The sequence below is a fragment of the Pleurodeles waltl genome, chromosome 11 (genome assembly GCF_031143425.1).
Source record: "Pleurodeles waltl isolate 20211129_DDA chromosome 11, aPleWal1.hap1.20221129, whole genome shotgun sequence".
In the NCBI taxonomy this organism is placed as follows: domain Eukaryota; kingdom Metazoa; phylum Chordata; class Amphibia; order Caudata; family Salamandridae; genus Pleurodeles; species Pleurodeles waltl.
In genome coordinates this window covers 975,379,248-975,404,073 of record NC_090450.1, presented here as the reverse complement: position 1 = coordinate 975,404,073, position 24,826 = coordinate 975,379,248, and the positions used below count along the sequence as shown (strand labels likewise).

General features: G+C 47.1%; 1 protein-coding gene across 1 annotated transcript in view; it reads right to left on the bottom strand.

Annotated features, from left to right (window-relative positions):
* The window catches only part of MAPK1 (mitogen-activated protein kinase 1), a 324,545-nt gene extending 299,951 nt beyond the window's left edge, over positions 1–24,594 (bottom strand). Inside the window, exon 1 of the mRNA XM_069215246.1 lies at positions 24,132–24,594. Within this exon, the coding sequence (XP_069071347.1) occupies positions 24,132–24,244 (113 nt within the window). The 5' untranslated portion in view covers positions 24,245–24,594. The remainder of the gene's footprint in view (positions 1–24,131) is intronic.
* Positions 24,595–24,826: the final 232 nt, after the last annotated feature.

The window sequence follows — 24,826 nt, the reverse complement described above, 5'->3', positions numbered from 1 at the left end:
CCCTCCAGAAGACGAGGAAGAGGCAGAGTGCTGTTGAGAGGCTCCTCTGGTACGGGCCCCACCCCTCCCCCTCCCTCTAAATGACCTATAGGGGAGGGAAGAGGCGGGTTGCTGGAACCTCCCCCGAAAGGAAGAGGAAGAAGAGCCACGCCCAAATCCCCGAAATCTCCTGAAAAATCTAGCAGAGGAAGAAGGAGCTTGCAGTCCTAACGATTTGGCTGTGGCTCTGCTCTCCTTAAATCGTTCCAAGGCCGAATCTGCCTTGGCTCCAAACAGTCTGTCCCCATCAAACGGGAGGTCCAGCAGGGTCGACTGCACATCCGCCGAAAACCCTGAGTTTCGGAGCCAGGCCTGTCTTCTTGCCACCACAGCCGTGCCCATCGCCCTGGCCACCGAGTCGGTCGTGTCCAGCCCAGACTGGATAATCTGGGTCGCGGCAGCCTGGGCGTCCGAGACCACATCCAAGAGACCCTGGGGGAGCTCCGTAAATGAAGACGAAATATCATCCATCAGAGCATGGATGTACCTCCCCAGAATGCACGTTGCGTTGGTGGCCTTCAACGCCAAACTGCATGACGAAAAAAAATTCTTGGACTGCGCATCCAGTTTCTTGGAGTCTCTGTCTCCAGGCACCGTCGGGAAGGAACCAGGCGCTGACTTTGAGGAACAGGAGGCTTGCACCACCAAGCTCTCCGGCGTAGGGTGTCTAGAGAGAAAGCCAGGGTCAGATGGTGCAGCTCGATACCTCCTGGCCACAGCCCTATGAACGGCCGAGGAAGACACCGGCTTCTTCCACACCTCCAACACCGGATCCAGCAAAGCCTCATTAAATGGCAAGAGAGGCTCAGCTGCAGCAGAGGCCGGATGCAATACCTCTGTCAGCAAATTCTGCTTCGCCTCTGCCACCGGCAAAGGCAGGTCCAAAAAGCTCGCTGCCTTCCTCACCACAGCATGAAAGGAAGCAGCCTCCTCCGTATATTCCCCTGGAGATGAAAGGTCCCACTCAGGGGAAGTGTCCAGCCCACTGGCTGTATCCAGACCATGCAGTCCTTCTCCAGAGTCCTCAATCTCTCCCTCCTCTAGGACTCGCTGGTACTCCTGCTCTTCTAAAAGACGGAGAGCACGCCTCCTCGAATGAAGTCTCTCCTCGATAGGCGGAGTCGACATGGCCTCCGCCGACGTCGAAGAACGGCGCCGATCGCCAGAAGCATCTGACGCCGCGTCCGGCGCCACAGGCAGCTTCGGCGCCGAGGCAGGAGCCGGAGGACGAGGACTTGGAGCCGATGGACCAACCGGAGTCACAGGACAAAATCCTGACTTCGACGGAAGGGCAACCTCCGGGGCCGAAACATCCGAAGCCACCGGAGCGGCCACCGACACCGGCACCGGCGCCGAGCCCACATTCCCAAAAGGGAGAAAGGGCATAAAGGGTGCCGGCCGAAGAGGCGCAGGATCACCCAACGAAAAGGCCAAGGGCCCCGAAGGACCAGCCGGAGCAGCTCCTGGAGCCATCTGCTGAAAGATGGTATACATCGCATTAAGAAACGCGGTACTATCGGCTCCAGGAGTGGGAAAAGCCGGATACTGGGGTGCCTGGATCGAGGGCGACCCCGACGCCGGCCTCGACGTCTGCGACGCCGGAGAAAACACAAGAGGCTGCACCACCTCAATCACTGACGCCTGACCAGGCGAAGTCGGTGACGACGGAGAGGGCAACGGCGTCGATGGATGCGGCGTGACCGTGGTGCTGACCTCCCAAGTCCTCCGACGCCGAGCCAAAGGTGACCTCGAACGAGACTCCTTGCTGGAATGACGTCGTGAGTCTCTACGGCGCTGGGAGTCTCGATGACGCCGGTGAGACCTTGGCGAAGAAGACTTCTTATGATGTTTCTCCTTCTTCTTTGACTTTGCCATAAATAACTTGGCTTCACGCTCTTTGAGGGCCTTCGGATTCATGTGTTGACATGAATCGCAAGTCGAGACGTCGTGGTCGGAGCTCAAACACCATAGACAGTCGGAGTGAGGATCCGTAACTGACATCTTGCCCCCACACTCTCGACAGGGCTTGAAACCCGACTTCCTCTGAGACATTATTACCGCAGAGAAGACTACGCAGCAGACAATACACTGTAACCACGAAGGTAACAGTAGCTCCCTCGAAGATAACCGTTTCGAATGCACGGAAAAAAGGGAACTGACATCGGCACGTCGGCAAGGACCTATTATTGCCTGTATGACGTCAGACGGCGTCGCGTGGGCTGGAGTGACGTCCTCGTCGACGTGCAGAGACTAGTAAGAAGATTTCCGTCGAATGCTGGCGCCATGGGAGTATTCATCAGGTGAGGAATCCACAGGTAGTTGTATCCATCAGAAGTAGTAATTTTTAAATGGTAGAAAATGCTGCTCTGAGCGCACAGGGCAAAGATAACAGGAATACCACTTATTCTTAGATGTCCAATAGCTTGTTTCACCAACAGACACGCTTTCCCACCACCCCTTTATCATATAATTCTGTGTGTGTGTTTCTAAGAATTCTTGCCTATGTGTATTCTCATTTTATGTCTCAATATTACTCAAACCTGCCATTCTGAGATGGACAACCAAGTCCAGGTTTAGTTTACTCAGGCCTATCGTGCAAATGTTTCCATTAATAACAAATAAATAAAAAGTGACATGCAGGTAGGTAGGTAGGTAGGAAGGTAGGTAGGTAAAACGCTTTAAAATAAAACATCTGACAAGAGGGTAAAAGTGGAGCAAATTGCCCTTCTTATGGGCAAACAGAAGAAAGGAGTCATGGGAGAGAAGGCTGAATGGAATACAGGGGCGAGTCAGGGAATGTATTTACATTCCTGGGGCTAAAGCACAAAAACTGTCCAAGGGGTAGTTAGTTCTTGAACATATGGGCCTGCTTAACAACAGTCCTCAGACTAGGGCTGGTGTCTCAGAGGGATAGTTTGGGTGCATAATCGCCTATCTAGCATAGGGATTAGAGGGCAATTTTGATGGCTTGTCACCGCTCACTGTCATGCTGCATCTCAATGTATCATATAGATTACTCTGACCACACACAATGATGAGTTCAGGAGGTCAAAGTATATTCAGCCAAATTAATCCTCCTAAGGAACATGACCAGATTACTTTCTTTTCGCCATGCGGGAACAACTTCTCCCTCGCCACCGATTTTAGTTTCCTGAAGCTGCAAAGGAATAATTTGGGTGCCCCAGTCTTTTTACTTCCTATCTCCAAGCACCTTTTCTGACCCTGTAAACTCTTTGAATAAGCTCTCCGCAGTTCAGTCCGAAGACTTAAGATCGATTTCCTTTGTGCCTCTACTGCAGGGAGCCCTGCAAAGGAGTGCCTGAACGCAAAGGTGCCTTTCATGTTTCATGATCTTGTCTGACTACTCAACAGGTGAAAATCAGTCACTGAAAACACTGTGGCCTGGGGAATGATTACTGACAGAAAGTACCTGGTTTTTCTCCCCTCTTGGGGCATCTGACCCACGTAAGACCTGAGGAAGGTTGTACAGTGGGGCTCAACTTAAGAAGTCAGCCTGGATTGCGCCAATAAATAAATAAATAAATAAATAAATAAATAAACAAACCCTTCTAAAAGATTTCCGCTTTTCCAAATCCATACTGTTCTGAACCAGGAGAAATTGGATTCTTTATTCACTTCTCAGAAGTACTGGCAAAGAAGTATCCAGGGCCAATTCTCCCATCGCCTTTGCTCAAATTCCAGTTGGTCTTTGGGCACTGGTCGTCCGTTCTGGGCCTCCTTGTTCCTTACTTAACTTTAACAAAAGTGACTCAGGGGCTTGTGCAGCTAATGGAGACCGTCGGTGAGGCATTGGGTCTCCGGGTTAATTGGGCAAAGTCATGTGTATTCCCGGCTAGCCCCACACCCAGCATGCTCTATGGTTTGATGCAAATATTTGCAGAAGCTTGAAAGCAGACTTGGCGACCTTCTCTCAAAATAAATGATCACAAAAAATGCCAGTAGGGAAAAAAAAAAAAAAAAAAAAAAAAAAATTGAGCTACTGTGAAATTTAGGTACCATTTCTTTAAAGCAGCATTCAGTAAAATGCGTTTTTTCATGCTAGTATTTCCAAATAATATTCACAATGGAAAAATCAGGGTAACCAGTTCCAACAATACTATTATGAGAAACATGGTAATAAACAAGCATTAGCAAAGCCAATAGGTCTGATATTGGTGGTCAACCTTTTGTTAATGTGTGTCTTGTTTTGATATGGTTTTTGTAAAACTTTATTGTTGTGGGAGCTGCCGGGCCTTAAAAACCTTAACAAAAATTGGCAAAAAGCTAAAATATTATTGATCTCAAAAAGCATACCTTGCCACAGTAGTTCAGGTCATTGAACAAACCTACTTTATGTACCAATATGCTCCTTGTGAAACAGCAGAATGCTCTCACTCACAGTGAAGCCAGTCGATAAATAGAGAGAGATATAATTGAAATAAAAACAAAAAGGTCCCAGTTCTTCCAACCTCTCTCTGTATGGGAAAAGATTAGAGAAGAGCTGCTGAAAAAAACCCTAAAACATGCAAATTAGTAACTTTACACAGACTCAAAAGAGCATTCCAACTCTGGAACTTTTGCTTACCCCTATCTCCAGCCCCTGCTCATAGGGCTGAAAGGTGGCACAATAAGGCAACTGCTTCTATTCAAACCTTATAATACAATGAGCCCTGGCATAATCAGAAAGGCTATTACCATATTAACAAACCTCGTATATAATGAGATTGTGCCACAATGTGTCACCACACTACATGGCACCAAAGAGAAGTGGATTTTCTTTTTTTTCTTTTTTTTTTTTTAAACCGGGCAAGTAGATTTACAACGCAACTTGTCCCATGGACAAGTAGATATTTTATAAATTTCCACAACCTTGAAGAGAAGAGAGTCTTTTAACAAACATCGGACAGAACATTTGGGCGGAGCCACAGTAAATGGGAGGAAGTCAGGACACCTTTTAAGGTAAATTTGCATGAATTAACATGATTGCCCTTCTCAATGTCAAGAGGGTTAAACATTTGTCTGTAGTACTTATGGGCTGTATCTTAGTGTTCCCTTCAGTTTCATGTTGCCTGAAGATTGCACTGTGGCTAGAAAACGATTTGCTAGACTACCACTCCCCTTCATCTGCCTATAGGTATTTAGAAACATTTCCAACAGATAAGTGCCCATCAAACCGAAGGCATGTAGCTGATGGTATTTAATCTGCTTAGGAAAGATTCAATATGTCATTATAATGTAATACAAAAGCATTCAAGTGCATCCCAATACCGAAAAAACCATGTGACTCCTCCTCTCCACCACAGGACTAACTGCAATCTGATTATTCAACGCCTCCTTGATGCCCATTTGTGATAGAAATGTTGTAGCGTTGCTAAGAGTGACAAAAATCCTTGTAATGTCAATTCAAGAGGATGTTTCTGAAGATTCCTCTTTATTGGGACTTATTCCTATCTCATACAAAGTCTCTAATATTTGGGTAGAGCGCCCCCCCCGCAGTGGGGGGGCGCGGCCCGTTAGGGGACGGGGCCTCCGAGGCCCTGGGGCACTCCCCTCCCTTTTCCCCCTGCCGGGGGTGCAGGGGTCGGCTGGATTTCCACCCTGACACCTCGCGAGGCGTTGGGGCAGAAGTCATGCCCCGGGGGGCCGACGTTGGCCGCCCGCCGGTTCCAGCCGCCGCGCACTGGTGGGGGGCTATTTAAAGGCCCCCCCAAAGAAGGTTAAACCTTCTTTACTTGTGTGCAGCGGCGGGACCTGTCGTGCGGCCCGCGTTTGTTTGCTTCCTGACGTTCCTGTTCTGCAGTGGATTTCCCGTGCGCCAGGACTTCCCTTGGAGTTGCCGGTTCAGCGAAGGACGGTTCCTTTTTTCCCGCCGGGACTTCTTTGCCGTTGCGAGTTGGGATCAGGGGTCTGGAACCGGGCAATTTAAAAAAAAAAAAAAAAAAAAAAGTGGCGCGGCAGCAGGGGGCCTGCTTTTAAAAATATGTTTTGTTTGCTCGCATAAGCGTTTGTGTAGCCTTGTTTGGTGTTCCGAGGACGCGATCCTCTATAAAACTTGATTAGCCTGTGTGCCTAAAGTAAGGATTTTCAAAGCGCATTTAAAAAAAAAAAACGTACACGCACGGGACAACGCGCGGGTGGTGGGTTGGTCTGTAGTACTTTATGGCGTGTTTTCTTTTTTAAATAATCAGGAGCCTGTAGCTCAGTGAAGAGCCTATAGCTCAGTGGCAAAGTCTAGTGCCTCTGGTGCAGGAAGCTACCCCTGGACAGGGGTTCAAATCCAGCCACCACTATTAAAGCATGTTTAGATGTGAAAAAATCCACTAGTTGACAAGGGATTTACACGCATAAGCATTCGGGTTGCTTTGTTGCAGGAATAGGCAGAGTAGGGATTTTTTGCTGATCGCACCGCGGTACAAGGTGCAGAATTTTAGTTGCTACGCGGCAAAAGTAATACGTGGAAGCCTTGTTTTAATCGGAATTTCGCGCCGTAAAGCGTTATTCTTGGTGCGCGCGGAGTCGCTTGTCTGGCAGTGTTGTCTTAGTTTAAAGTTATTTCATTCATTGCTGCAGATTTCATGTCGCGTGCACCAAAAAAGGTCGGCAGCGCACTGTGTTTTTGACTGCGCTTGAGCCACACTTAATTGTCACGGTGGTTATCTTTGTGGTGTCTTAGTTTAAAGTTATTGCAGTCATTGCTGCAGATTTCATGGCGCGCGCACTTTAAGGATCGACAGTGCACTGTGTTATTCGAGCCATATTTAATTTTCACTGTGGTTATCTGTGAGGTGGACACAGGATTAAGGTGGTTTCAATTTGTGGACATTTGGGAGAGGGTCTTAGGGATCCCTGTGTTTGACTGTTTTGCATCTGATTTCTTTTCAGGTCGTACCCCCTCAAAAAAAAAAAAAAACTTTTTTAATAGGGGGGGGGTTATACTCTCAATTAGGCAGTCCTTTACAATTGGTGCTAGCCATAAGGGCAGGTCACCATGCCTCCTAAGAAGGCCTGCACCCAAAAAGGGAGGGAGCGCGACCCCGAGTTGTCCCAGCTGCTGAGATTAGTTTTGGAAAAATTGGGGAGTGAGGAATCCAGTGTGGCCATAGAGGCTCCTAAAAAAGATGGGGGCAGGGAGATGGGTTCCCGCCCTAAGCGGTCCCATGTGCCCCCCAATGCGGCTTTTCCCCCAGTTAAACGTAGAAGGAATGCTAAAGCGCAGGTGCCGGCCACCATCATTCTAACGCCCCCCGCAGCGGTCCCGACCACCATCGTTCTGTCACCTCCTGCATCAACTAGCCTCTCAGAACAGTTGAGCGTGCCCGTTGCCGCGGCCCCGCCCACTGGGCCACCCCCCAAGTTCTTAACTCGGGCTCCACGGCCCCCTCAGGCGTGGGTATAGAGGGAGTCCTAGCAGATATTCGTAATTCCTTGGCGGCCTTAGTACCTACAGTTCAGCCCGGGCCATCTCCCACACCTCATCAAGGGGTAGTTTCTCCTGCGTCGTCGGGTCCACCGCCTGTGGGCTGCCACGATTCCCTGGCGCAAGATCAAGAGCCATCCAGGCTGGCGCTAATGGAAGTTTCTAAGCTATTGGCCGGTATTAACGCACCGACTATCACCGCCTCACCACCCACTGCACCCTGGGGGGCAGACGTGTCATGGCAAAACACAGTAGCTGATTTAAAACGCCAGGTAGATTCCCTAGTTGCAGCACACTCCTCAAACCCGCTGCAGTCCTCGAACAATAGCCTGTGTGTCGCCCCGGCACCGAGCATTTGTCTCCCATCACCCCCACCGGTTCATGACGTCCAGCCCAACTCAAGCAAGCTTCCGAGTCCGGACATCCCGGCCAAGGAAGGAACGACAGACTCATTATTATCCAGACCAGGTAAGCTGGCAGCCCACGTTAGCGCCGAAACAAGGAAAAAAATATGGAAGGGAGACTTTGTGGACATTTTCTCTTTAATAAGGGCTAAAAGAAGGGAGATTGAAGGAAAGGAGAAGGAACATAAATCATCTTCCTATAGTGAAAGAAAGCCAAGGATTGAAGATCCCCCGCCCCTAATGTCTCTCCGGTAGATCATTGTAAGAACCTAATATCTGCCTTGCAGAACACTTCGGTAGTTGCAAAAAAAAAAAAAAAAAAATAGAGAAAGAGGTCCCTGGGCAGGCTTGCTGGTCCTTTTAGGGGCCCTCCACTATCTGGTTTTGTGTGTTCCCCGTTGGGGGTGGTTCCAAAAAAGGAAGCAGGACAGTTCAGATTGATCCACAATCTTTTAGCCCCTCGGGGGTCATCGGTTAACGACGACATCGATCCGCAGCTATGTTCAGTTCGTTATGCGTCAGTGGATAATGCGGTTGAGAAAGTGAGAGCACTGGGCCGGGGGTCTATGTTAAGAAAAACCGACATTGAGTCTGCCTTCCGTTTGCTTCCCGTGCACCCCGAGGACTACCACCTGCTGGGTTTTCAATTCAGGGGGGAGTATTACTTCGACCAATGCATGCCCATGGGTTGCAGCATATCTTGCAGTTATTTCGAGCAATTCAGCTCCTTTCTTCAGTGGGTATTCTCACAACATACGGGAGGTCATTCATTACCTGGACGACTTCCTGATTCTGGGACCCCCAATTCTGATAAATGCAGGTGGGCCCTTCAAGCTTTAAATCGCTTTGTTCAAAGAATTTGGGGTTCCTTTGGCACCCGAGAAAACAGTTGGCCCTTCGACTTGCATCACTTTCCTAGGGATTGAAATTGACTCCTTGGCCGGGGAGTGCCGCTTGCCTTTGGATAAACTGTTGGCCTTCAAGGAGTCCATTAAGGATATATTGTCTCAAGAAAAGGTGACCCTGCACCAGCTTCAGGTACTGGTGGGTCAGCTGAACTTTGCACTAAGAATCATCCCCATGGGTCGCCCCTTTTCTAGGTCAATAGCCCGCTCAATGACGGGGCTAAAAGAAAAACACCACCACACCAGGCTGTCCAGAGAGGTTAGGGACGACCTGAGGTTGTGGGATCTGTTCCTTAGGGCATTCAACGGGTCTGTCATTTGGCCGCTGAAAGCAATACCCAGCCCTACGCTGGGCCTATACACTGACTCCGCGGGAAGCATAGGCTTCGGCGCAATTTTGGGCCCTTTATGGTGTAGGGCAGACTGGCCTAGAGACTGGGTCAGATGGGGTTGGACCAAGAATATAGCGTTCTTGGAATTATTCCCAATCGTGGTCGCTGTAAACATCTGGGCTAAGGAGCTCAGGAACAGGGTGGTAATTTTCTGGTCTGATAACATGGCGGTGGTGGATGTTATCAACCGTCAAGGGGCTTTATGCCCTTTGGTTTTGCGCCTTTTGAAACACCTGATTCTGGCTTGTCTTCAGCATAACATCACGTTCAAAGCGAAGCACGTGCCTGGGGTGCATAACAACGCAGCTGACTCATTGTCTCGTTCATTAATGCAGGATTTTTTGCGGTATCACCCCCAGGCGAAGGAGAAGATGACGGAGTTCCCAGAATCTCTGTGGAAGATTGGTGCCCCTCCCTCCCAGACTTAGTAGCGTCATCCTTGGCCCCACGCACAAAAACAGCTTACGAGAACAGTTTTTTACTTTACAGGCGTTTCTTGCATGCTCGGCATATTGCAGACACATTTTCTGAGCCAGCAATAGGGGCGTTCCTTAAACATCTGCGTAGCCTAGGGCGTCCAGTGTCATGCGCGAAGGCCCATTTGGCGGCGATACGTTTCTTCGCAAAAATAGTTACATTGGAGAGGTCCCTGAATACTTTTATCATAAAACAGGCCTTGAGGGGTTGGGCCAAGGGTTCCCCGGGTAGCTCGGATGCCAGGCATCCCGTCACCCCTCCTTTGCTAGAAAGGATTTTAAGGGCGCTTCACACCGTCTGCTCGTCACCCACCAAGGCGGCACTTTTCGCCGCGGCTTTCACTTTGGCCTTTTACGGGACTTTCCGCATCAGCGAGTTGGTAGGCTCTTCCAAGGGTGACCACTTGGGGGGGCCTACAGCTGAAAGATGTAATGGTTTGCAGGGGGGCACTACACATTATGTTGCGTAAATCAAAGACCGGCCAGCTGAAGAAAGGAACACGCATCACACTCGGTGAGGCGCCTGCTTCCCCCTTATGCCCTGTGTTAATCACAAACAATTATATGGCGGTGCGCCCTATGGCTGAGTCTCCGGCCTTCTTCATTCACCCCTGCGGAGACTGCCTATCACGCTACCAGTTCGCAGAAGTATTTAAATTGTCCCTAAAATCAATCGGAGTGGATCAGCAAGGATATTCATCCCATTCCTTTAGAATTGGCGCAGCCACGGTGGCAGCGGAAGCAGGCCTTCCAGCGTCCGCTGTAAAAAATATAGGTCGTTGGTCTTCGGAATGTTACAAACGTTACATCAGGCCAGAGTTGGTGTAACAGGGACTGGGTTGCTCAGTGGTGATGTCTCACGCACATGTTTTCTTTTCTTTCAGTCAAATGCCTCAGCGAGTAGTCTGGGTATTGGGCCATTCATTTGTCCGTCGGGCGGCATACCGGTTGCAACAGCTCCGTGGGTCGAAACCGGCAGACTTGCACAGCGTGGCTTTTCGGTGGTGCGGCATTGGCGGAGGAGGCATCACCCAGCTGCAACATTTGGTCGAATTGGCGAGTAGTCGTGGGGGACTGCAGTCTCCGGATCTAATCATCAATCACTTGGGGGGCAATGATTTAGTGCGTTTAGGCCGAAAAACCCTTAGGGAGACGGTATTTCTTGAAATCACAAAAGTGGCAAAGCAATTTCCAGGGGCAGCATTTGCCTGGTCACACATGGTTCCACGTCGTAAGTGGGGGGCAGGGTTAAGATCTCGCACCATCAATGTGTCAGTTCGCCGGCTTAATGCCGAGATGGCAAAGCTCTGCCCAGGCCCTGGGCGCCTATGGAATATCCCCCACAAACTGCTGAAAGGCGTGCACATGTTTCAAGTGCATTTGTCTGACGAAGGAACCGATCAATTTATCCGCGACATGTGGGGTTTTGCCCGCAGCCTCTTTTGGGTGGGGAGGGCAAAGGACCTTTGGGGCCCTGGTCGCCCTTGTGGCGGAAATTGAGATAAAAAAAATGTGACTAGAAACAATAGGAGGGGGTCCCCAAGGTGGGTCCCCCAGGAGGACATCTGGGATAGGATCCTGAAGTTCTGAGCCAACCAGCGGATGTACAAACCAGATCAGGGGGTAAGAGACCTCAGATCGCTGGGGGAGAACATGGGGCTCCAGCTCTTGGCTCCCCCCCATTACACCCCAGGGCTGATTGGTGTTTGGAGGGGGGGCAGAACCCTAAACTGGAGGACAAGGTACCGGGTAGTCAGGGTAACCGTCCCTCCTACGGATACAGGTGAGACACAGGTCACCTGTGTGGCCCAATATGGTGGTTCAGGACAGGAAGGGATCCTGCCACACTGGTTAGGGTCACAAGTAATTTCTCAGTAACATGTAAATAAAAATTTATTCTTTATTGACTAACCTTCTTATACTTGCTATTTGAAGTTTGGCTTGTTGAAATTATGAGGTAATTTATATGATGACTTTTTGAAAATAAAAGTTACTTCTTCCAACGAACAAACCTTGTCGTCTCGTGCTTTCCTGGCGGGGGGAGTGTGGGCCGTCTGGGGGCATCCGGATCCTATAGACAAAGTCTTTGTTAGTACAACAAAACTGGACACTCGAGGTAATTCTTATGTACCACATGCATTTTTTCACATTACCTAAAAGGACAACAACCACTGTTTACACGCTAAGGTAAGAGACAAGATCTTAAGGCTGTAGTCCAGCAAGAACTCACTGACCTGCATTTCTGATTGTGCCCCCACATCCAGGCACCCAAGCCTAGATATATGATGTATGTAGCAGATTCACACCACGACCCTGCAAAGCCTTCAATTGGGTAATCTCCCAATACTGCCCTCGTTTGCTCTTTAGTCATCAGTGTCAGCATCCCAGCCAGCAGCATGCAAATAACCGCATGGGGGGACAGCTACCACACGGCTAACTTCTCCTTGCATGGACAGATTGGCACTTGCATTGCCAAAAGGCAAAAACAATAGTTCATTTAGTGCATTCTCGAACCAAAAAAAAAAAAAAAAGCACTCTTTGCTGCATTATGCACATTTTGGGGAAAGAGGGCTTTTATGACTGAATAAGTGGATTTGCTTCAATTATTTTTGCGTAGCCCCTGAGACAATAAGCAGGTTCGTTTTCTAACAAGCAAGGGTGATCAAAAGTATGTTGCACATTTTTCACACCACAAGTCAGCTGGATGGGTTACAAAAATAAAGACAGTGAGGACTCGGTTCATCTAAAGTACTTCCATCACTGACCCAATAAGGTGGTGAGATAGATTAGCAAATAAAAACCTCTCCAATGAGATGTATGTCTAATATGTAGGCCACAGCCAATACCACATTTAACATGCAATAGTCTCAAAAATTAGCAAACCAGCCTCAGTGTTGTGTGCTGTAGTACAATGATGTGGATTAGCTCTTGGTGTTAACAAGGACGTTGCTAATGAGCTGCGGGAGACGGTTGTGGTGCATGTAATGATGATGTCCTCTGTTTAATCCATGACTGCAGGAAATGGCCAACAGCGCTGGAGTTCAAAATTCTGAATATCAGCATCTGTGCTACAGCTGGATGGGAGGGACCGGTTTGGAGTTTCAGACCTGTTGGAGACCTCGTGAACAACATGTGTGATGGTGCTGCTTGGGAATAGCACAGGTAATGGGTGTGGCAGTCTCGTGCAGATTTTGTACTTGCCACCCAACAACCGAAAACAACACAGGAGCACAAATGAAGGAGCCCATCCTTCTTGTACAGTGAGCCGGAGTCCAGCGCTCCAGCAGTGTCTGGCATAGAACATCCCACTGAATGGGCAAATTATTTCAACAGACAAGCAACTGTAAACAGAGATGAGATACTATCGAAAGCAATTGCCACTTTTGGTTCAGGTTTCTTTAACTATTCCTGTATCTGACAGAGACATTGTAAGGGTAGATGGTGACACCAAACAGCAAAGGGAAAGAGAAGGGCGCATTGGGCGGCTTTTTCTGTAACTGAATAAAGGCAAATTTGCCTTCCACAAGGACTCAAATCCTGATGGCAGTGCGGAAGACTGAACAAATCTATCCGCAGGCGGTAAGGAAAATTTCACAAACTGAATAGCACTGTCATTCATGAAAAAGGCCATTCTCCTGGAGAGCACATTAGGGGTTGTCAGCAGGCAAGTGAATCCCCCATGCATTAACTATGTCAATAAGAAAATGCAGCTATTAATAAAACGGAATAAGACAAGGATGGTTGAAAATGTCATACCTTGTATTACCAATAGGGTCCCGTGGCTCCCACAACGGAACAATCCTGCTCCTTGCATTGCCATTTAGGTTAAGGATCTGATGGGTCTAGGGAAAATGGCCCGGAATATGAGAACAAATACGGCAAAACTAACTAGAGTGCTCCTTCGGAACCTACAAGCAAAGTCCCAGGCCAGGCATTAAAATATTTTGACCTGATTGACAAAAAAATGAAATCCTGGCGGCAGCAAGGACCAAGGGGAATCTCCGATACCAGGTCAATCAAGTTCTGATGTTCCCAGACTTGGTACTAGAAACTATGAAAACCAGGAGAGCCTTTAACAAAATCAAAAATACAATGTTTGGTCCAGAAGGTGAGACTACTGCATGTTACAAAACCATGCATCACCTTTGGAGTGAAGGACTATATTTTGGGATCAAAAAAGTAGAGATTCTGTACAACCACTGTAAGAGAAGCAAATGCAGGCAAACGAGATGCTAAATGAGGGTACTGAGCTATGGATGTTTTTTTTCTGGCCTACACTGCTTCTGCACTTAGAAAGAACGAGTAGTCGCGATTGCCGTTTGATATGGCATGACATGAATAGCCTGAAGAGAAATACTATGATCAAGCTGTTGGTGACAATGAAAATGTGCCTCGACAGCATGCTTATTTGTTGTTTCCATATTGCTTGATGGGAACTCATGAACTCTTTCTTCGAGTTTGTGGTCTGAGCGACTGTATCTTGTATATATCAATAGAACAATAAAGAGATTAAAAATGAACTGCCAATGAACAGCTTGAATAAAAGAAACTTAACTAGGGCAACAGCAAGAAAAGCTCCATTTGTCCACAACATCGGCTGCTTCGAAGGTATGCAGATTGCCACCATTCGTGGGTGCTAATCATCTTTGAAATGTAACTGAGAAACACTGTTAAGGATTATGGATTATAACAGCGTGTTCAAGAGCTCGTATTGTTTCCCTCATGGATACAATCTTTAAATAACAGGATTCAGCATATTAAGCATACCAATTTGGAACAAACTAAATGCAAGAACAGAAAAGGCAAAGGAGTAAATTACATCAAAGGTCAAGAGAGTGCATGGCAAAGACACCCCTTTTCCTAGCCCTTATGAAAGTACCTCTGTGATAAGGTGATCTGACTCCTGTGCCCATTGAATCTGTATCATCTTTGGAAAGTTCTGCACATTGGAAATGTATTTGCGTAGTTGGTTTAAATAAATAATAATGACACAGGAAAGGATTGGTACAAAACTTCTCAAACATTTTTAAAATACCGAGGATTAAGAAAAAACTAAACAGATTTAGTGGACACTGTAAAAAAATGTTTATTAATGATTAATACATTTGATTTGTTTGAAAATAAGTGAGGTTTAATGGCTTACTCAAGTTCTTGCCACCTCTCACGAGGTGGTTCGAGTAAAACAATAATGCTGAAACCTATAGAACACTATTTAAACAAGTCAAACTCTCAATAAAAGGTGCACCTCAAATGCCAACTAGACAGTATAATCATATTGAAGCTTTGGGGCCTTTTCAATAAACCACTGGACAGAAGACAGTGCATCACGTCTATCAATTAGTCCAGTATCTCACTAAGAGGCATTTTAGAATGAAATACATCAGTCATTAAACCAGTTGTAAGGTGTGGGTTCTTATTTTCCTAACTGCCCTGCGAAGAGAAACTACATTGTGGCGTCACTGAAAAGACCATAATTAAATGGCCAATAAAAAAAATTACAAAAACTAGACCGCCACGTGGAATAATTATCAAAGTATTACATTACCGATCAGACATTGACTTTCATCTGTTGACACTGGCAAAGGGAAATGACGAGCCAATGAGAATGCTTATTTAGACAGTAATAACTGCTGTCGTTAGACCACTCAACAAATATTCTGCGACTGACAGATCCTTGCCTCCCAGGTCGATCAGTGTGCCCCTACCATGCCCCAGGGCATTGTGATCTCTAACATTTTAGCTTCATTTTTCTAATTGCCGTGGCTTACTCCAAGCTCCACACCAAATGAACGAAGAGGCTGGAGCACAGTACCAGTGGGTGGATCCAGATGCCTTCTTCCCTGGTGAATGCCAGGGTAACCAGTACATTTTTCAACGGAGGGGCATGATGGTCCAGGGTGCTGCTCTGCACCCCATTAAGGTGGTGCACAGCAGACCCGAGAGGAGGTGCAAATGGCGGTTCAGCAGAAGGTTGCTGCTCCTGGTCCAGTGAGGTGCAGCTAGTCCCTATTTTGGGAACTGAAGGAGGGAATAAGACGCTAATACCCCTAACTGCACCTACCTTCAGGGCAACAATGGACGCTGATTACCTGTTCACTTTTTATAAAGAAACAACAAGCTGATACCACTGCCTACAGCAAGCACAAGCAACACTCAATTATTTGATTCTTATTTACAATAAACTCTTTCTAAATATTTCATCACACCGCCTTTAGTACAAGAGTACTCATGATTTTTCCCCATTTTAAACATAAACATATAAGGCCCGATTTATGATTCAGCAGACGGGTTAATCTCCGTTGGCCTGGTGGGGGATTTAACATCTGCTAGGCCGAGACTACTCCTCCAGCCACATTTAGAAATGACCGCTAAACTGGTAGTCATTTCCAAAGCTTTGGCAGGAACCCCGCAACAGGGGTTCCCGACAGTGCTTTTGGAAAGTTTGGTTCATGACTGTCAACATGACAGAACCGGCTAAACTCTTTTATTTTCAATATGAAAATCTGGAAGCACGATTTTCTTTTTGAAAATACATAAGAAAGTGCCAGCTCTCGCCATGGGAGTCAGATCATGGAAATGTGAGAAGTTCTCACTGCCCCCTACCGTCAATGTTTTCCTGCTAGTGATGGGCAGTGAAAACTTCTCTCTAATTCCGCTCATCTAAATTAGGTGTACATAACTGGAGGTGGCCCAAATTAACCCTCTCAACTCTTGAGCACATACCATAGAGAAGTATAAAACTGACTTCTGAGGGAGAGATACTGTAAAATTATGGCTACAATGATTACTCTTATTGGACATTAGTTACTATTAGAACCACAAATTTTTGGCACTTATCAGTTACATCAAAACATTTCTAGAATGTACTGTCAATTTTTAATTCATTTGTTGGGGTAGTAATGACAATGATTATGCAAAATATATAATACAAAATACACTAGCATCATATATACACGCACATGTATTATGCACAGACGGCCCAAGTACTTTCTCTTTCATTAGATCCGTCTAAAAGTAGACAACTTAAATCAATAAACCAATAAAGTCCATATATACAATATCCAACATTAGAAAAAGGTAAAAACAATAGTTAATTTAGTGCATTCTGTGGAAAAACACTGTTTGCTGCATTATGCACACTTTGGGAAAACAGGCCTTCTATGACTGAGCAAGTGGATTTGCTTCAATTATTTTAGCGTAGCCTTTGGCAAAATAAGAGAGGAAGTAGGTTTGTTTTTAACAAGCAAGGGTGATCAAAAGTATGTTGCACATTTTCACATCACAAGTCAGCTTGATGGGTTAGAAATAGTAAGAAGACACGGTGAGGCCTCGATTCATCAAAAGTGTTTTTCATCACTTAACCGCTAAAGTGATGTAAAAGATTAGAAAATAAAAACCTCTCCCATGAGAGCTATGCATAATATGTAGACCACAGCAAATGCCACCTTCAACATGCAATAGGCTAAAAAATGAGCAAACCAGCCTCAGCGCCTAAAGTCCATATATTCAACATCCACTGGCCTTTAGGCAATTGGTTTATTGATTTCATTAGTTGACAACCTTTAGACAGATGATTAAATGCCTGAGGCCCACCTAGGGACAAAGGTTACACTAGAAACGCAAGAGCATGCTTCAACATTAATAAAAACAATCTGACATAAGTCAAAGGTATTTTTGAAGATGAAAGATTTTGCTTTATTTCATCTTAAATACGAGATCAACTCTCAAAATCAAATGACATTAAAAATATATACATTTCAGAAATAGTAACTAATTGCCTAAAAACGTACTGGCAGTAGAGGTGAAACCTGCAACGTCCATGAGTGAACAATTGGACCCTTACGTGCAAATCTACAACACGTTTACTGATTTTGAAGACTACAAGCCATGTCACAAAGTAACTATGTTAACAGCACTAGACAGTGGAAGAAGATACTATTAACAAATTGCTTAAAGTAGCAAATAACATTTAGCTAATGTCTTAGTTAAATATATTGATGCTGGGTACATCAATTTGGTTAACTTTCAAACTCTTTCTATATCAAGCTGTCCAAAAACTGTTCTGGAAAAGTGTTGCACACTTTATCAACTGCTTATTTAAACAGCATCCCTTAGTACACTAGTAATAAGAGAAAACAAGTATTTGCAATGGGTCTCACATTTGCTTGAGTTACAGTTATTAGCGTTGTAAATTCATAACTGGACTTTTCTTGCCACATAAATTGGCCAACCCTGCTTCATAATTTGGTCTTTTCCTAGCACATAATTCTATTTGCCCTACATACAACTAAAGCACTTCCATTTACCTTCATCCAAAATGAAAATGTTGCCATTCAGCATCCTAATTTAAATCTGCCATGCTAATTCCAAAAGAATACCACTTTCACCACCCATCAGAGTTGCTGGCTGGCTGGCTAACATTTCCCAAAACAAGGCAGCCACGGAGGAGTAACGAGAGAAATAAACTACAAAAGGTCAACCAAACATATCAAGAGTGTTCAAATACTCCTAGTGTAATAAGGATGTTCAGTTGGCCTGAATCATGGTCATAACTGCAATAATGAGAGATTAATAAAACATGCAGTTATCATATAAATCCAATACAAACCTTTTTTCAGAAATAAACTTTTGGCATTAGACTGTAATATGCCCAGAACAACCCCCAGAGGACACCATAATGAAAATAGCATCTGTAAGAAACAGGGTCACTCTACTATATAGTTAGTCCTTAGAGGAATAACCACATAGAAAGAAAACATTCAGGGTTAGAAGGCCTACTGCAATGATATTACAAACAAGACCCTTAAAAAACAAAACTACTCTTGGCTGGAAAACAAAAGTTCCAGCCTTGAAATAGATTAAAGACACTGAATAGAGCAAGGGGTTATTAGTTTGGGGTCCACACTAACCTAGTGTGGTGACCCAGTGATTAGCTAGACAGACAGAGCAGGTTGTGGTGAATGTTTTGAAGGTTTTCCCACTGTCCTAGGACCACCATAGGCTGAGTTATGGGCAAAAAAAGAATGCCCTGAAAACCTTTATGGGACGACCGAGTGCAGCACATATTGTTGTGTTTTGACTGTAATGCTCAGAACAGCCCCTAGAGGACATCACAATAAAAATATAATTTGTAAGAAACATGGTCATGTAACCTTAGAAATTAGCCCCTAGAAGACATAACCACATGAAAATAATATGGCACACATAATGTAGAGAAAACTTATATCTATCCTCTAGAGGGCTTAGTGCCTTACATATTTTCAGGCCTACTGCAATACTAAGGCCCTTACAACACAATCTACTCCAGGCTGAAAAACAAAAGTTCCAGCCAAAAGAGAGCTTACAATGGGACTGAATGGTGGGAGGGGTCATTATTTTTGGGTCCCCATTGACCTAGCGTGGGGACCCAGAGGTCACCTAAACAGAAAGAGTGAAAAATGCTGAACGTTTTGGGGGTGGTCCGCCACAGGCTGAGTTATGGGCAAACATGTTTTGAAAAAAAGAAATGCCTGCAGAGCATTATGAGGTGACAGATCCCGAGTGCAGTGAATATTGCAGTATCGACTCTCCTCCAGTGCCTGGAGAGCCAGATTGCTAAATTCTGTGTTTTTTAGTAAAGCATTTATCAATTATAAGTGTTTTGGGAAAGCTATGTAGCATGATGGGGAGAGCCAAAAGAAACTACTCTAATTAGGTAACAGTGTGAACTATGTGACCAGCACTGCAATACCCGCAATGGAGTTTGCTCTGATGGCGCTGTTCGCGTTGTGAGGGTCATGGCTGCAAGGGAGCACGAAGGGGAGGGATAACAGAAAATAAATTGTTCACCCATGCTGAAGTATATCGGCAACTGTGCAATTACCCATATAACAGGGTCAGTCTGCAAGGCGGTAATAAAACCGCCCCAAGGCGGGACAAACAAATTATTTACCAACGACATCAAGGGATTTTCAAAGGCTAGCCCACGAACGAGTGACAGTGATGGATGTGAGGTGTGCATGATTAAAAGTCCACAATACTTACAACGCTAGCATGCTTGACCTAATATGAGTCTGCTTTGTTTGTATTTATCTTCCATACCACTTTATTTCTGGTATAAATGTTCTGTCTAAAATTGTTTATAAGATGCACCATCTACAAGGTGTGTGATATTGGAGAAAAAAAAAATAATAATTGTTACCCCTGTTGCAGGCCTAAGCAATGAAGCTCAGCAGCACAATACTGTACATCAACCTCTTACTGTTAGAGTAAGATATTATGGCAGAGAAGGGTGGGCGAACAGCTATATACTTACAACCTGCACAAAACGGAAATGATTAGACAAAACGTATCACAGACAATCCAGCACAGATCACACAGGAAGTATCAGTTTGCTCTCAAGAGCGCTCCCACACAACAGACAAATAGTATACATCAGACAGACTTTCCATATAGCTGGATATCACCGAGAACCAAAAGTACCAAGTATAATAAACAATTGAAAACTCTAAAAGAACTCAACAGAAAAAACATTATGCTGACATACAACATAATTCAAGGGCATCCTAAAGTAGGGCCCCACTGAGCTCAACGGCAGGCTAGTCTTCATGAACAATATACTTATCTGCAGCGACAGATCACACTAAAACAACAGAAAGGTGGCGGACCCTAACAAGGCACCGTAGTATATTTCATCATCTACATGAAATTAACGTACCAATCCTACAGACAGCATGTATCCAATTTGGGAAATTTCTCTTGTTATACACACCAAACAATGGACACTACAACACATCTATGACCAAACATACACAAAAGATTGGTAGGTGGATGTAGGACTGCACATGACTGAGGCTGGAGTTGGGGGTGTTCTTGTCACTACAATTGTGCCAATGGAATAGTGCCAGGCTGCAACTATGGATGGTGAAATGAAGTAGCCCGGTAAGCGTGTCTGTAAGAAGTTTAACAATGGGATCCTCAGCTGCCCCATCTTCACCTATTCTTTACATTAACCTCCTCATATCCCCCCCTAATGTAATGCTGTAGCACTTCTGGATGCTCCCGCCGGGGCCACGCCCTCATGCACTTCGTGCCTTGTTTTGCTTACCCCTAGAATGGTTCCGCGCCCTATCCTGCCCCCACAACTCACGTCTCAATTGTGATGCCCTATCCCCATACACAATAGTTGGATCTTTCTCATTTCCCCCCCACCCTCCAATTGATGTAGCCAGTACCAGGTGTGATATTAGCGGTGTTTAGGTGTGACTTCAGTTAATTGGTTGCACAGTTTTCAGTGGTATTTTTGGTACTTCATTGCGCAACCACACTGTACAAGCTTATAAATGCGTGTAAACAGATCGAAAAATTATCAATAGCAAAACGTATTGTGTGTGCATAATGTTTAATAAACAGATTTAATAAAAATAAAAAGAAGTTTAACAATGGGATAAGGGCTTGGGGAAGCTGCAAAAGGAGTAATGGTGATCAAGACTCTGGTGAGCTGAGAGGCAAGTGAACGAAGCAATACAGAATTGGAATGAGTTTTAAAAGAAATTACCAAGATTTGGAAATAAGACACACGGGATGAGGTCATCAAAAGACGACTAGAAGAACAGAAATAGTATTAGCTAATAGTATGGACAGTGAAATGCAATGACAGAAGGTCGTAGCAGACATGGTGCGGTAGATGACACAATGGAAGACATTTATTAAGCTCACCAGACACCCCGATGAAGGACTCCAAAGGGAGTGGTATGGAATAGACATCAAGTACCTCTTAAGGATTAGAGAGGTACCAAAGATTGCTTTGAGTCAAGTTAGAATCTGGTGACTGGAAGAGAAGGTGCAGGGAAAACACATGCAGTGTTGCTATGGGAAACTGATTGAAGGTTGCTGTAAGAACTATACAGGCAGCGGACAAAGCTCCCGAGCCTCCGTATCCTACCCTTGCATTCTTCCACGGACCCATCTCCTTCGTAAATAAACACGTACGCCACCCACAATCAACGCATCAGGCATCATTTACACACTTCAGCGGCCCTAGGGTGATACCTGTACAGACTCATCCACTCCAATCGGTAAACCAGTTAATGCATTTACTGCGGAGATGGACATGTAACCTGTAGATACCGACCACACAGGCGAGCAACCGTAACACGTTACTTCCGAATTACAAAGCCGCTGCAGAAAGTCATTCCAACCACTAAGGGACATCGACATCTTAAAACAATATCTTATTACACTCCTGCTGAGGAGAGCTTACGGTTGGACATCAGCTTCTCCCTGAGAGATGTGCACCTGCTTTGAAGTGCTCTTCCGTTAGGATAGGGTACAGTAAATTAACCATTACAGCAACCACTAGGGCCATAAACAAGATATCGTCCAATAATTGACAGCAAGGCTCTGTGAATTAATAGCTTGCTGTGGATAACTATATCACCTGAAGTCATAGGTTTGAATATAGAAAGAAAATTCAAACAACCGCGTATAGCACCAAGGTCGATAAATGCAACCGATAGGAGTACCACTGGATAATGCAGCACTACAAACAAGCAAAACAGGAATAGCAGGTGCTATACATAATAATAATAAGTTATATCGGGTGCTATCAACGCATCCCAATACCTCGTAGCGACTCAAAAAAATGTAAGGCGCTCCGACGCCTTTAAATCAGGGCAGGCGTTGTGCAGAAGGACGAATAAACATAGATGTTCTCTTCCTTCATCCCAAAGTACCTGGGCACCAAAGATCCACTGTGTAGCCGCAACCCCATTCCTATCTAGCCTCGTCCGATCCCTATACAACAGAAGACAACCTCACACTGTCCTCCAAGGTGGTCGTCAAACTTCTTGCTTGTGGAGCAATGGAGAACACCCCTGGGACCCCCCGTGGAGCAATTGAGAACACCCCGTGGCACCCCCACCCCCCGTAGAGCAATAGAGAACACCCCTGGCAGCCCCCCCGTGGAGCAATTGAGAACACCTCTGGCAGCTCCCCACCCACCCCCGTGGAGCAATGGAGAACACCCCTTGCAGCCACCCCCACCCCCGAGTGGAGCAATGAAGTACACCCCTGGCATGGAGCAATAGAGCGCACCCCTGGCATCGCCCGTGAAGAGCAATAGAGAGCACCCCTGGCATCGCCCGTGAAGAGCAATGGCGAGCACCTCTGGCATCGCCCGTGAAGAGCAATGGCGAGCACCTCTGGCAACCCCCGTGAAGAGCAATGGCGAGCACCTCTGGCAACCCCCGTGAAGAGCAATGGCGAGCACCTCTGGCAACCCCCGTGAAGAGCAATGGCGAGCACCTCTGGCAACCCCCGTGGAGCAATGGCGAGCACCTCTGGCAACCCCCGTGGAGCAATGGCAAGCACCTCTGGCAACCCCCGTGGAGCAATGGCAAGCACCTCTGGCAACCCCCGTGGAGCAATGGCAAACATCCCTGGCACCCACCACGGAGCAATGGCAAAAATCCCTAGCAACACCCTGTGGAGCAGTGGAGAACATCCCTGGCAACACCTGTGGCGCAATAGAGAACACCCCGGGACCCCCCGTGGAGCAGTGGAGAGATCCCCTTGTGGAGCAATGTAGAGCACCCCTGGCACCCTGGTGGAGCAATGGAGATCACCCTTGGCACCCCCTGTGGAGCAATGGAGAGAACCTCCTCGTGGAGCAATGGAGAGCACCCCTGGCACCCCCCTGTGGAGCAATGGAGAGAACCTCCTCGTGGAGCAATGGAGAGCACCCCTGGCACCCCCCTGTGGAGCAATGGAGAGCACCCCTAGTGCCCCCCATGGAGCAATCGAGAATACCCCTGGCATTCTCCCATGCAGCAATGGGGAGCACCCCTGGCACCACCTGTGAAGCAATTGAGAATATCCCTGGCACCACCTGTGGAGCAATGGATAACATCCCTGGAACCACCTGTGGAGCAATGGATAACATCCCTGGCACCACCTGTGGAGCAATGGATAACATCCCTGGCACTCTCCTCCCCCCATGGAGCAATGGGGAGCACCCCTGGCACCACCTGTGAAGCAATGGAGAATATCCCTGGCACCACCTGTGGAGCAATGGATAACATCCCTGGAACCACCTGTGGAGCAATGGATAACATCCCTGGCACCACCTGTGGAGCAATGGATAACATCCCTGGCACTCTCCTCCCCCCATGGAGCAATGGGGAGCACCCCTGGCACCACCTGTGGAGCAATGGAGAACATCCGTGGCACCACCCCGTGGAGCAATGGAGAGCACACCTGGCACACCCCGTGGAGCAAAGGCACCCCTGCCGCCCCCTCCGTCCCCCGGGTGGAGCAATGGAGAGCACCCTCCCCCATGGAGCAACGGAACCCTTGGCACCTCCTTGCAGCAATGGAGAACACTCTTCAGTATCTGCCCCCCCGCCCATCTCCATGTGCATCTTCACTTGCCCACCTGTGCAGCATCCTCCACCCCTCTGGGGAAGCCTCTTTCCCCGTCCCTCCCCTGGAGGCGGCGCCCCTCTCTCGGCGACACTCACCACACCATGCCGTAGGCCCCCTCCCCGATGTAGGAGAGGTTGGTGTAACGGGGTCCCACGTCGAAGGCCTGCCCCCGCACGATCTCGGGCCCCCCGCAGTTGGCAGACGCCATCTTCCCCCAGTGCAGTGTGGCAGGCTCGGGGGCGCCTCCTGGGGCTTCGCTGTCCTCGTGCTCCGCCGCTCGCGCTCTCCCCAGGGAGTTGTGGGGGGCAGCTCGCAACGCGGCCGTTACAAGCACAGGGGAGCTCGCGCCTGCTGCCGCCGCTGGTGGTGGTGCTGATGACGTGAGAAGCAGCCGGGCTCGCGCTGCCGCTGCTTCTCAGGAACAGGCAGCAGAGCTAGCGTGAGCTCCCAGGCCCCTCCCACCGACCCGCCCACCTTCGCCTGGCAGAGGTTGTCGCGTGCACGCACTTGACCAAGAGGAGCGGGCTGACTGCAGAGAAAAAAGCGACACGCGCCTATAGGCATGCGCGGACCGCTGGAGGAGCACGCGGGCCCGCGCACAGCTGTCACAGAGCTGCGCATCTCCTGGCACGCACGGGCTGACCCTGTCCTAACTAGCGGACATCATCAAACCAGGCAATATCAACTGTTATGACAGGTAGGTCCAATTAAGCAGTACTTTGTGCTCAGTTGAAACCAAATATGAGGGTGCTTTATCACATGAAAACATATAATACATCAAAGCATGATG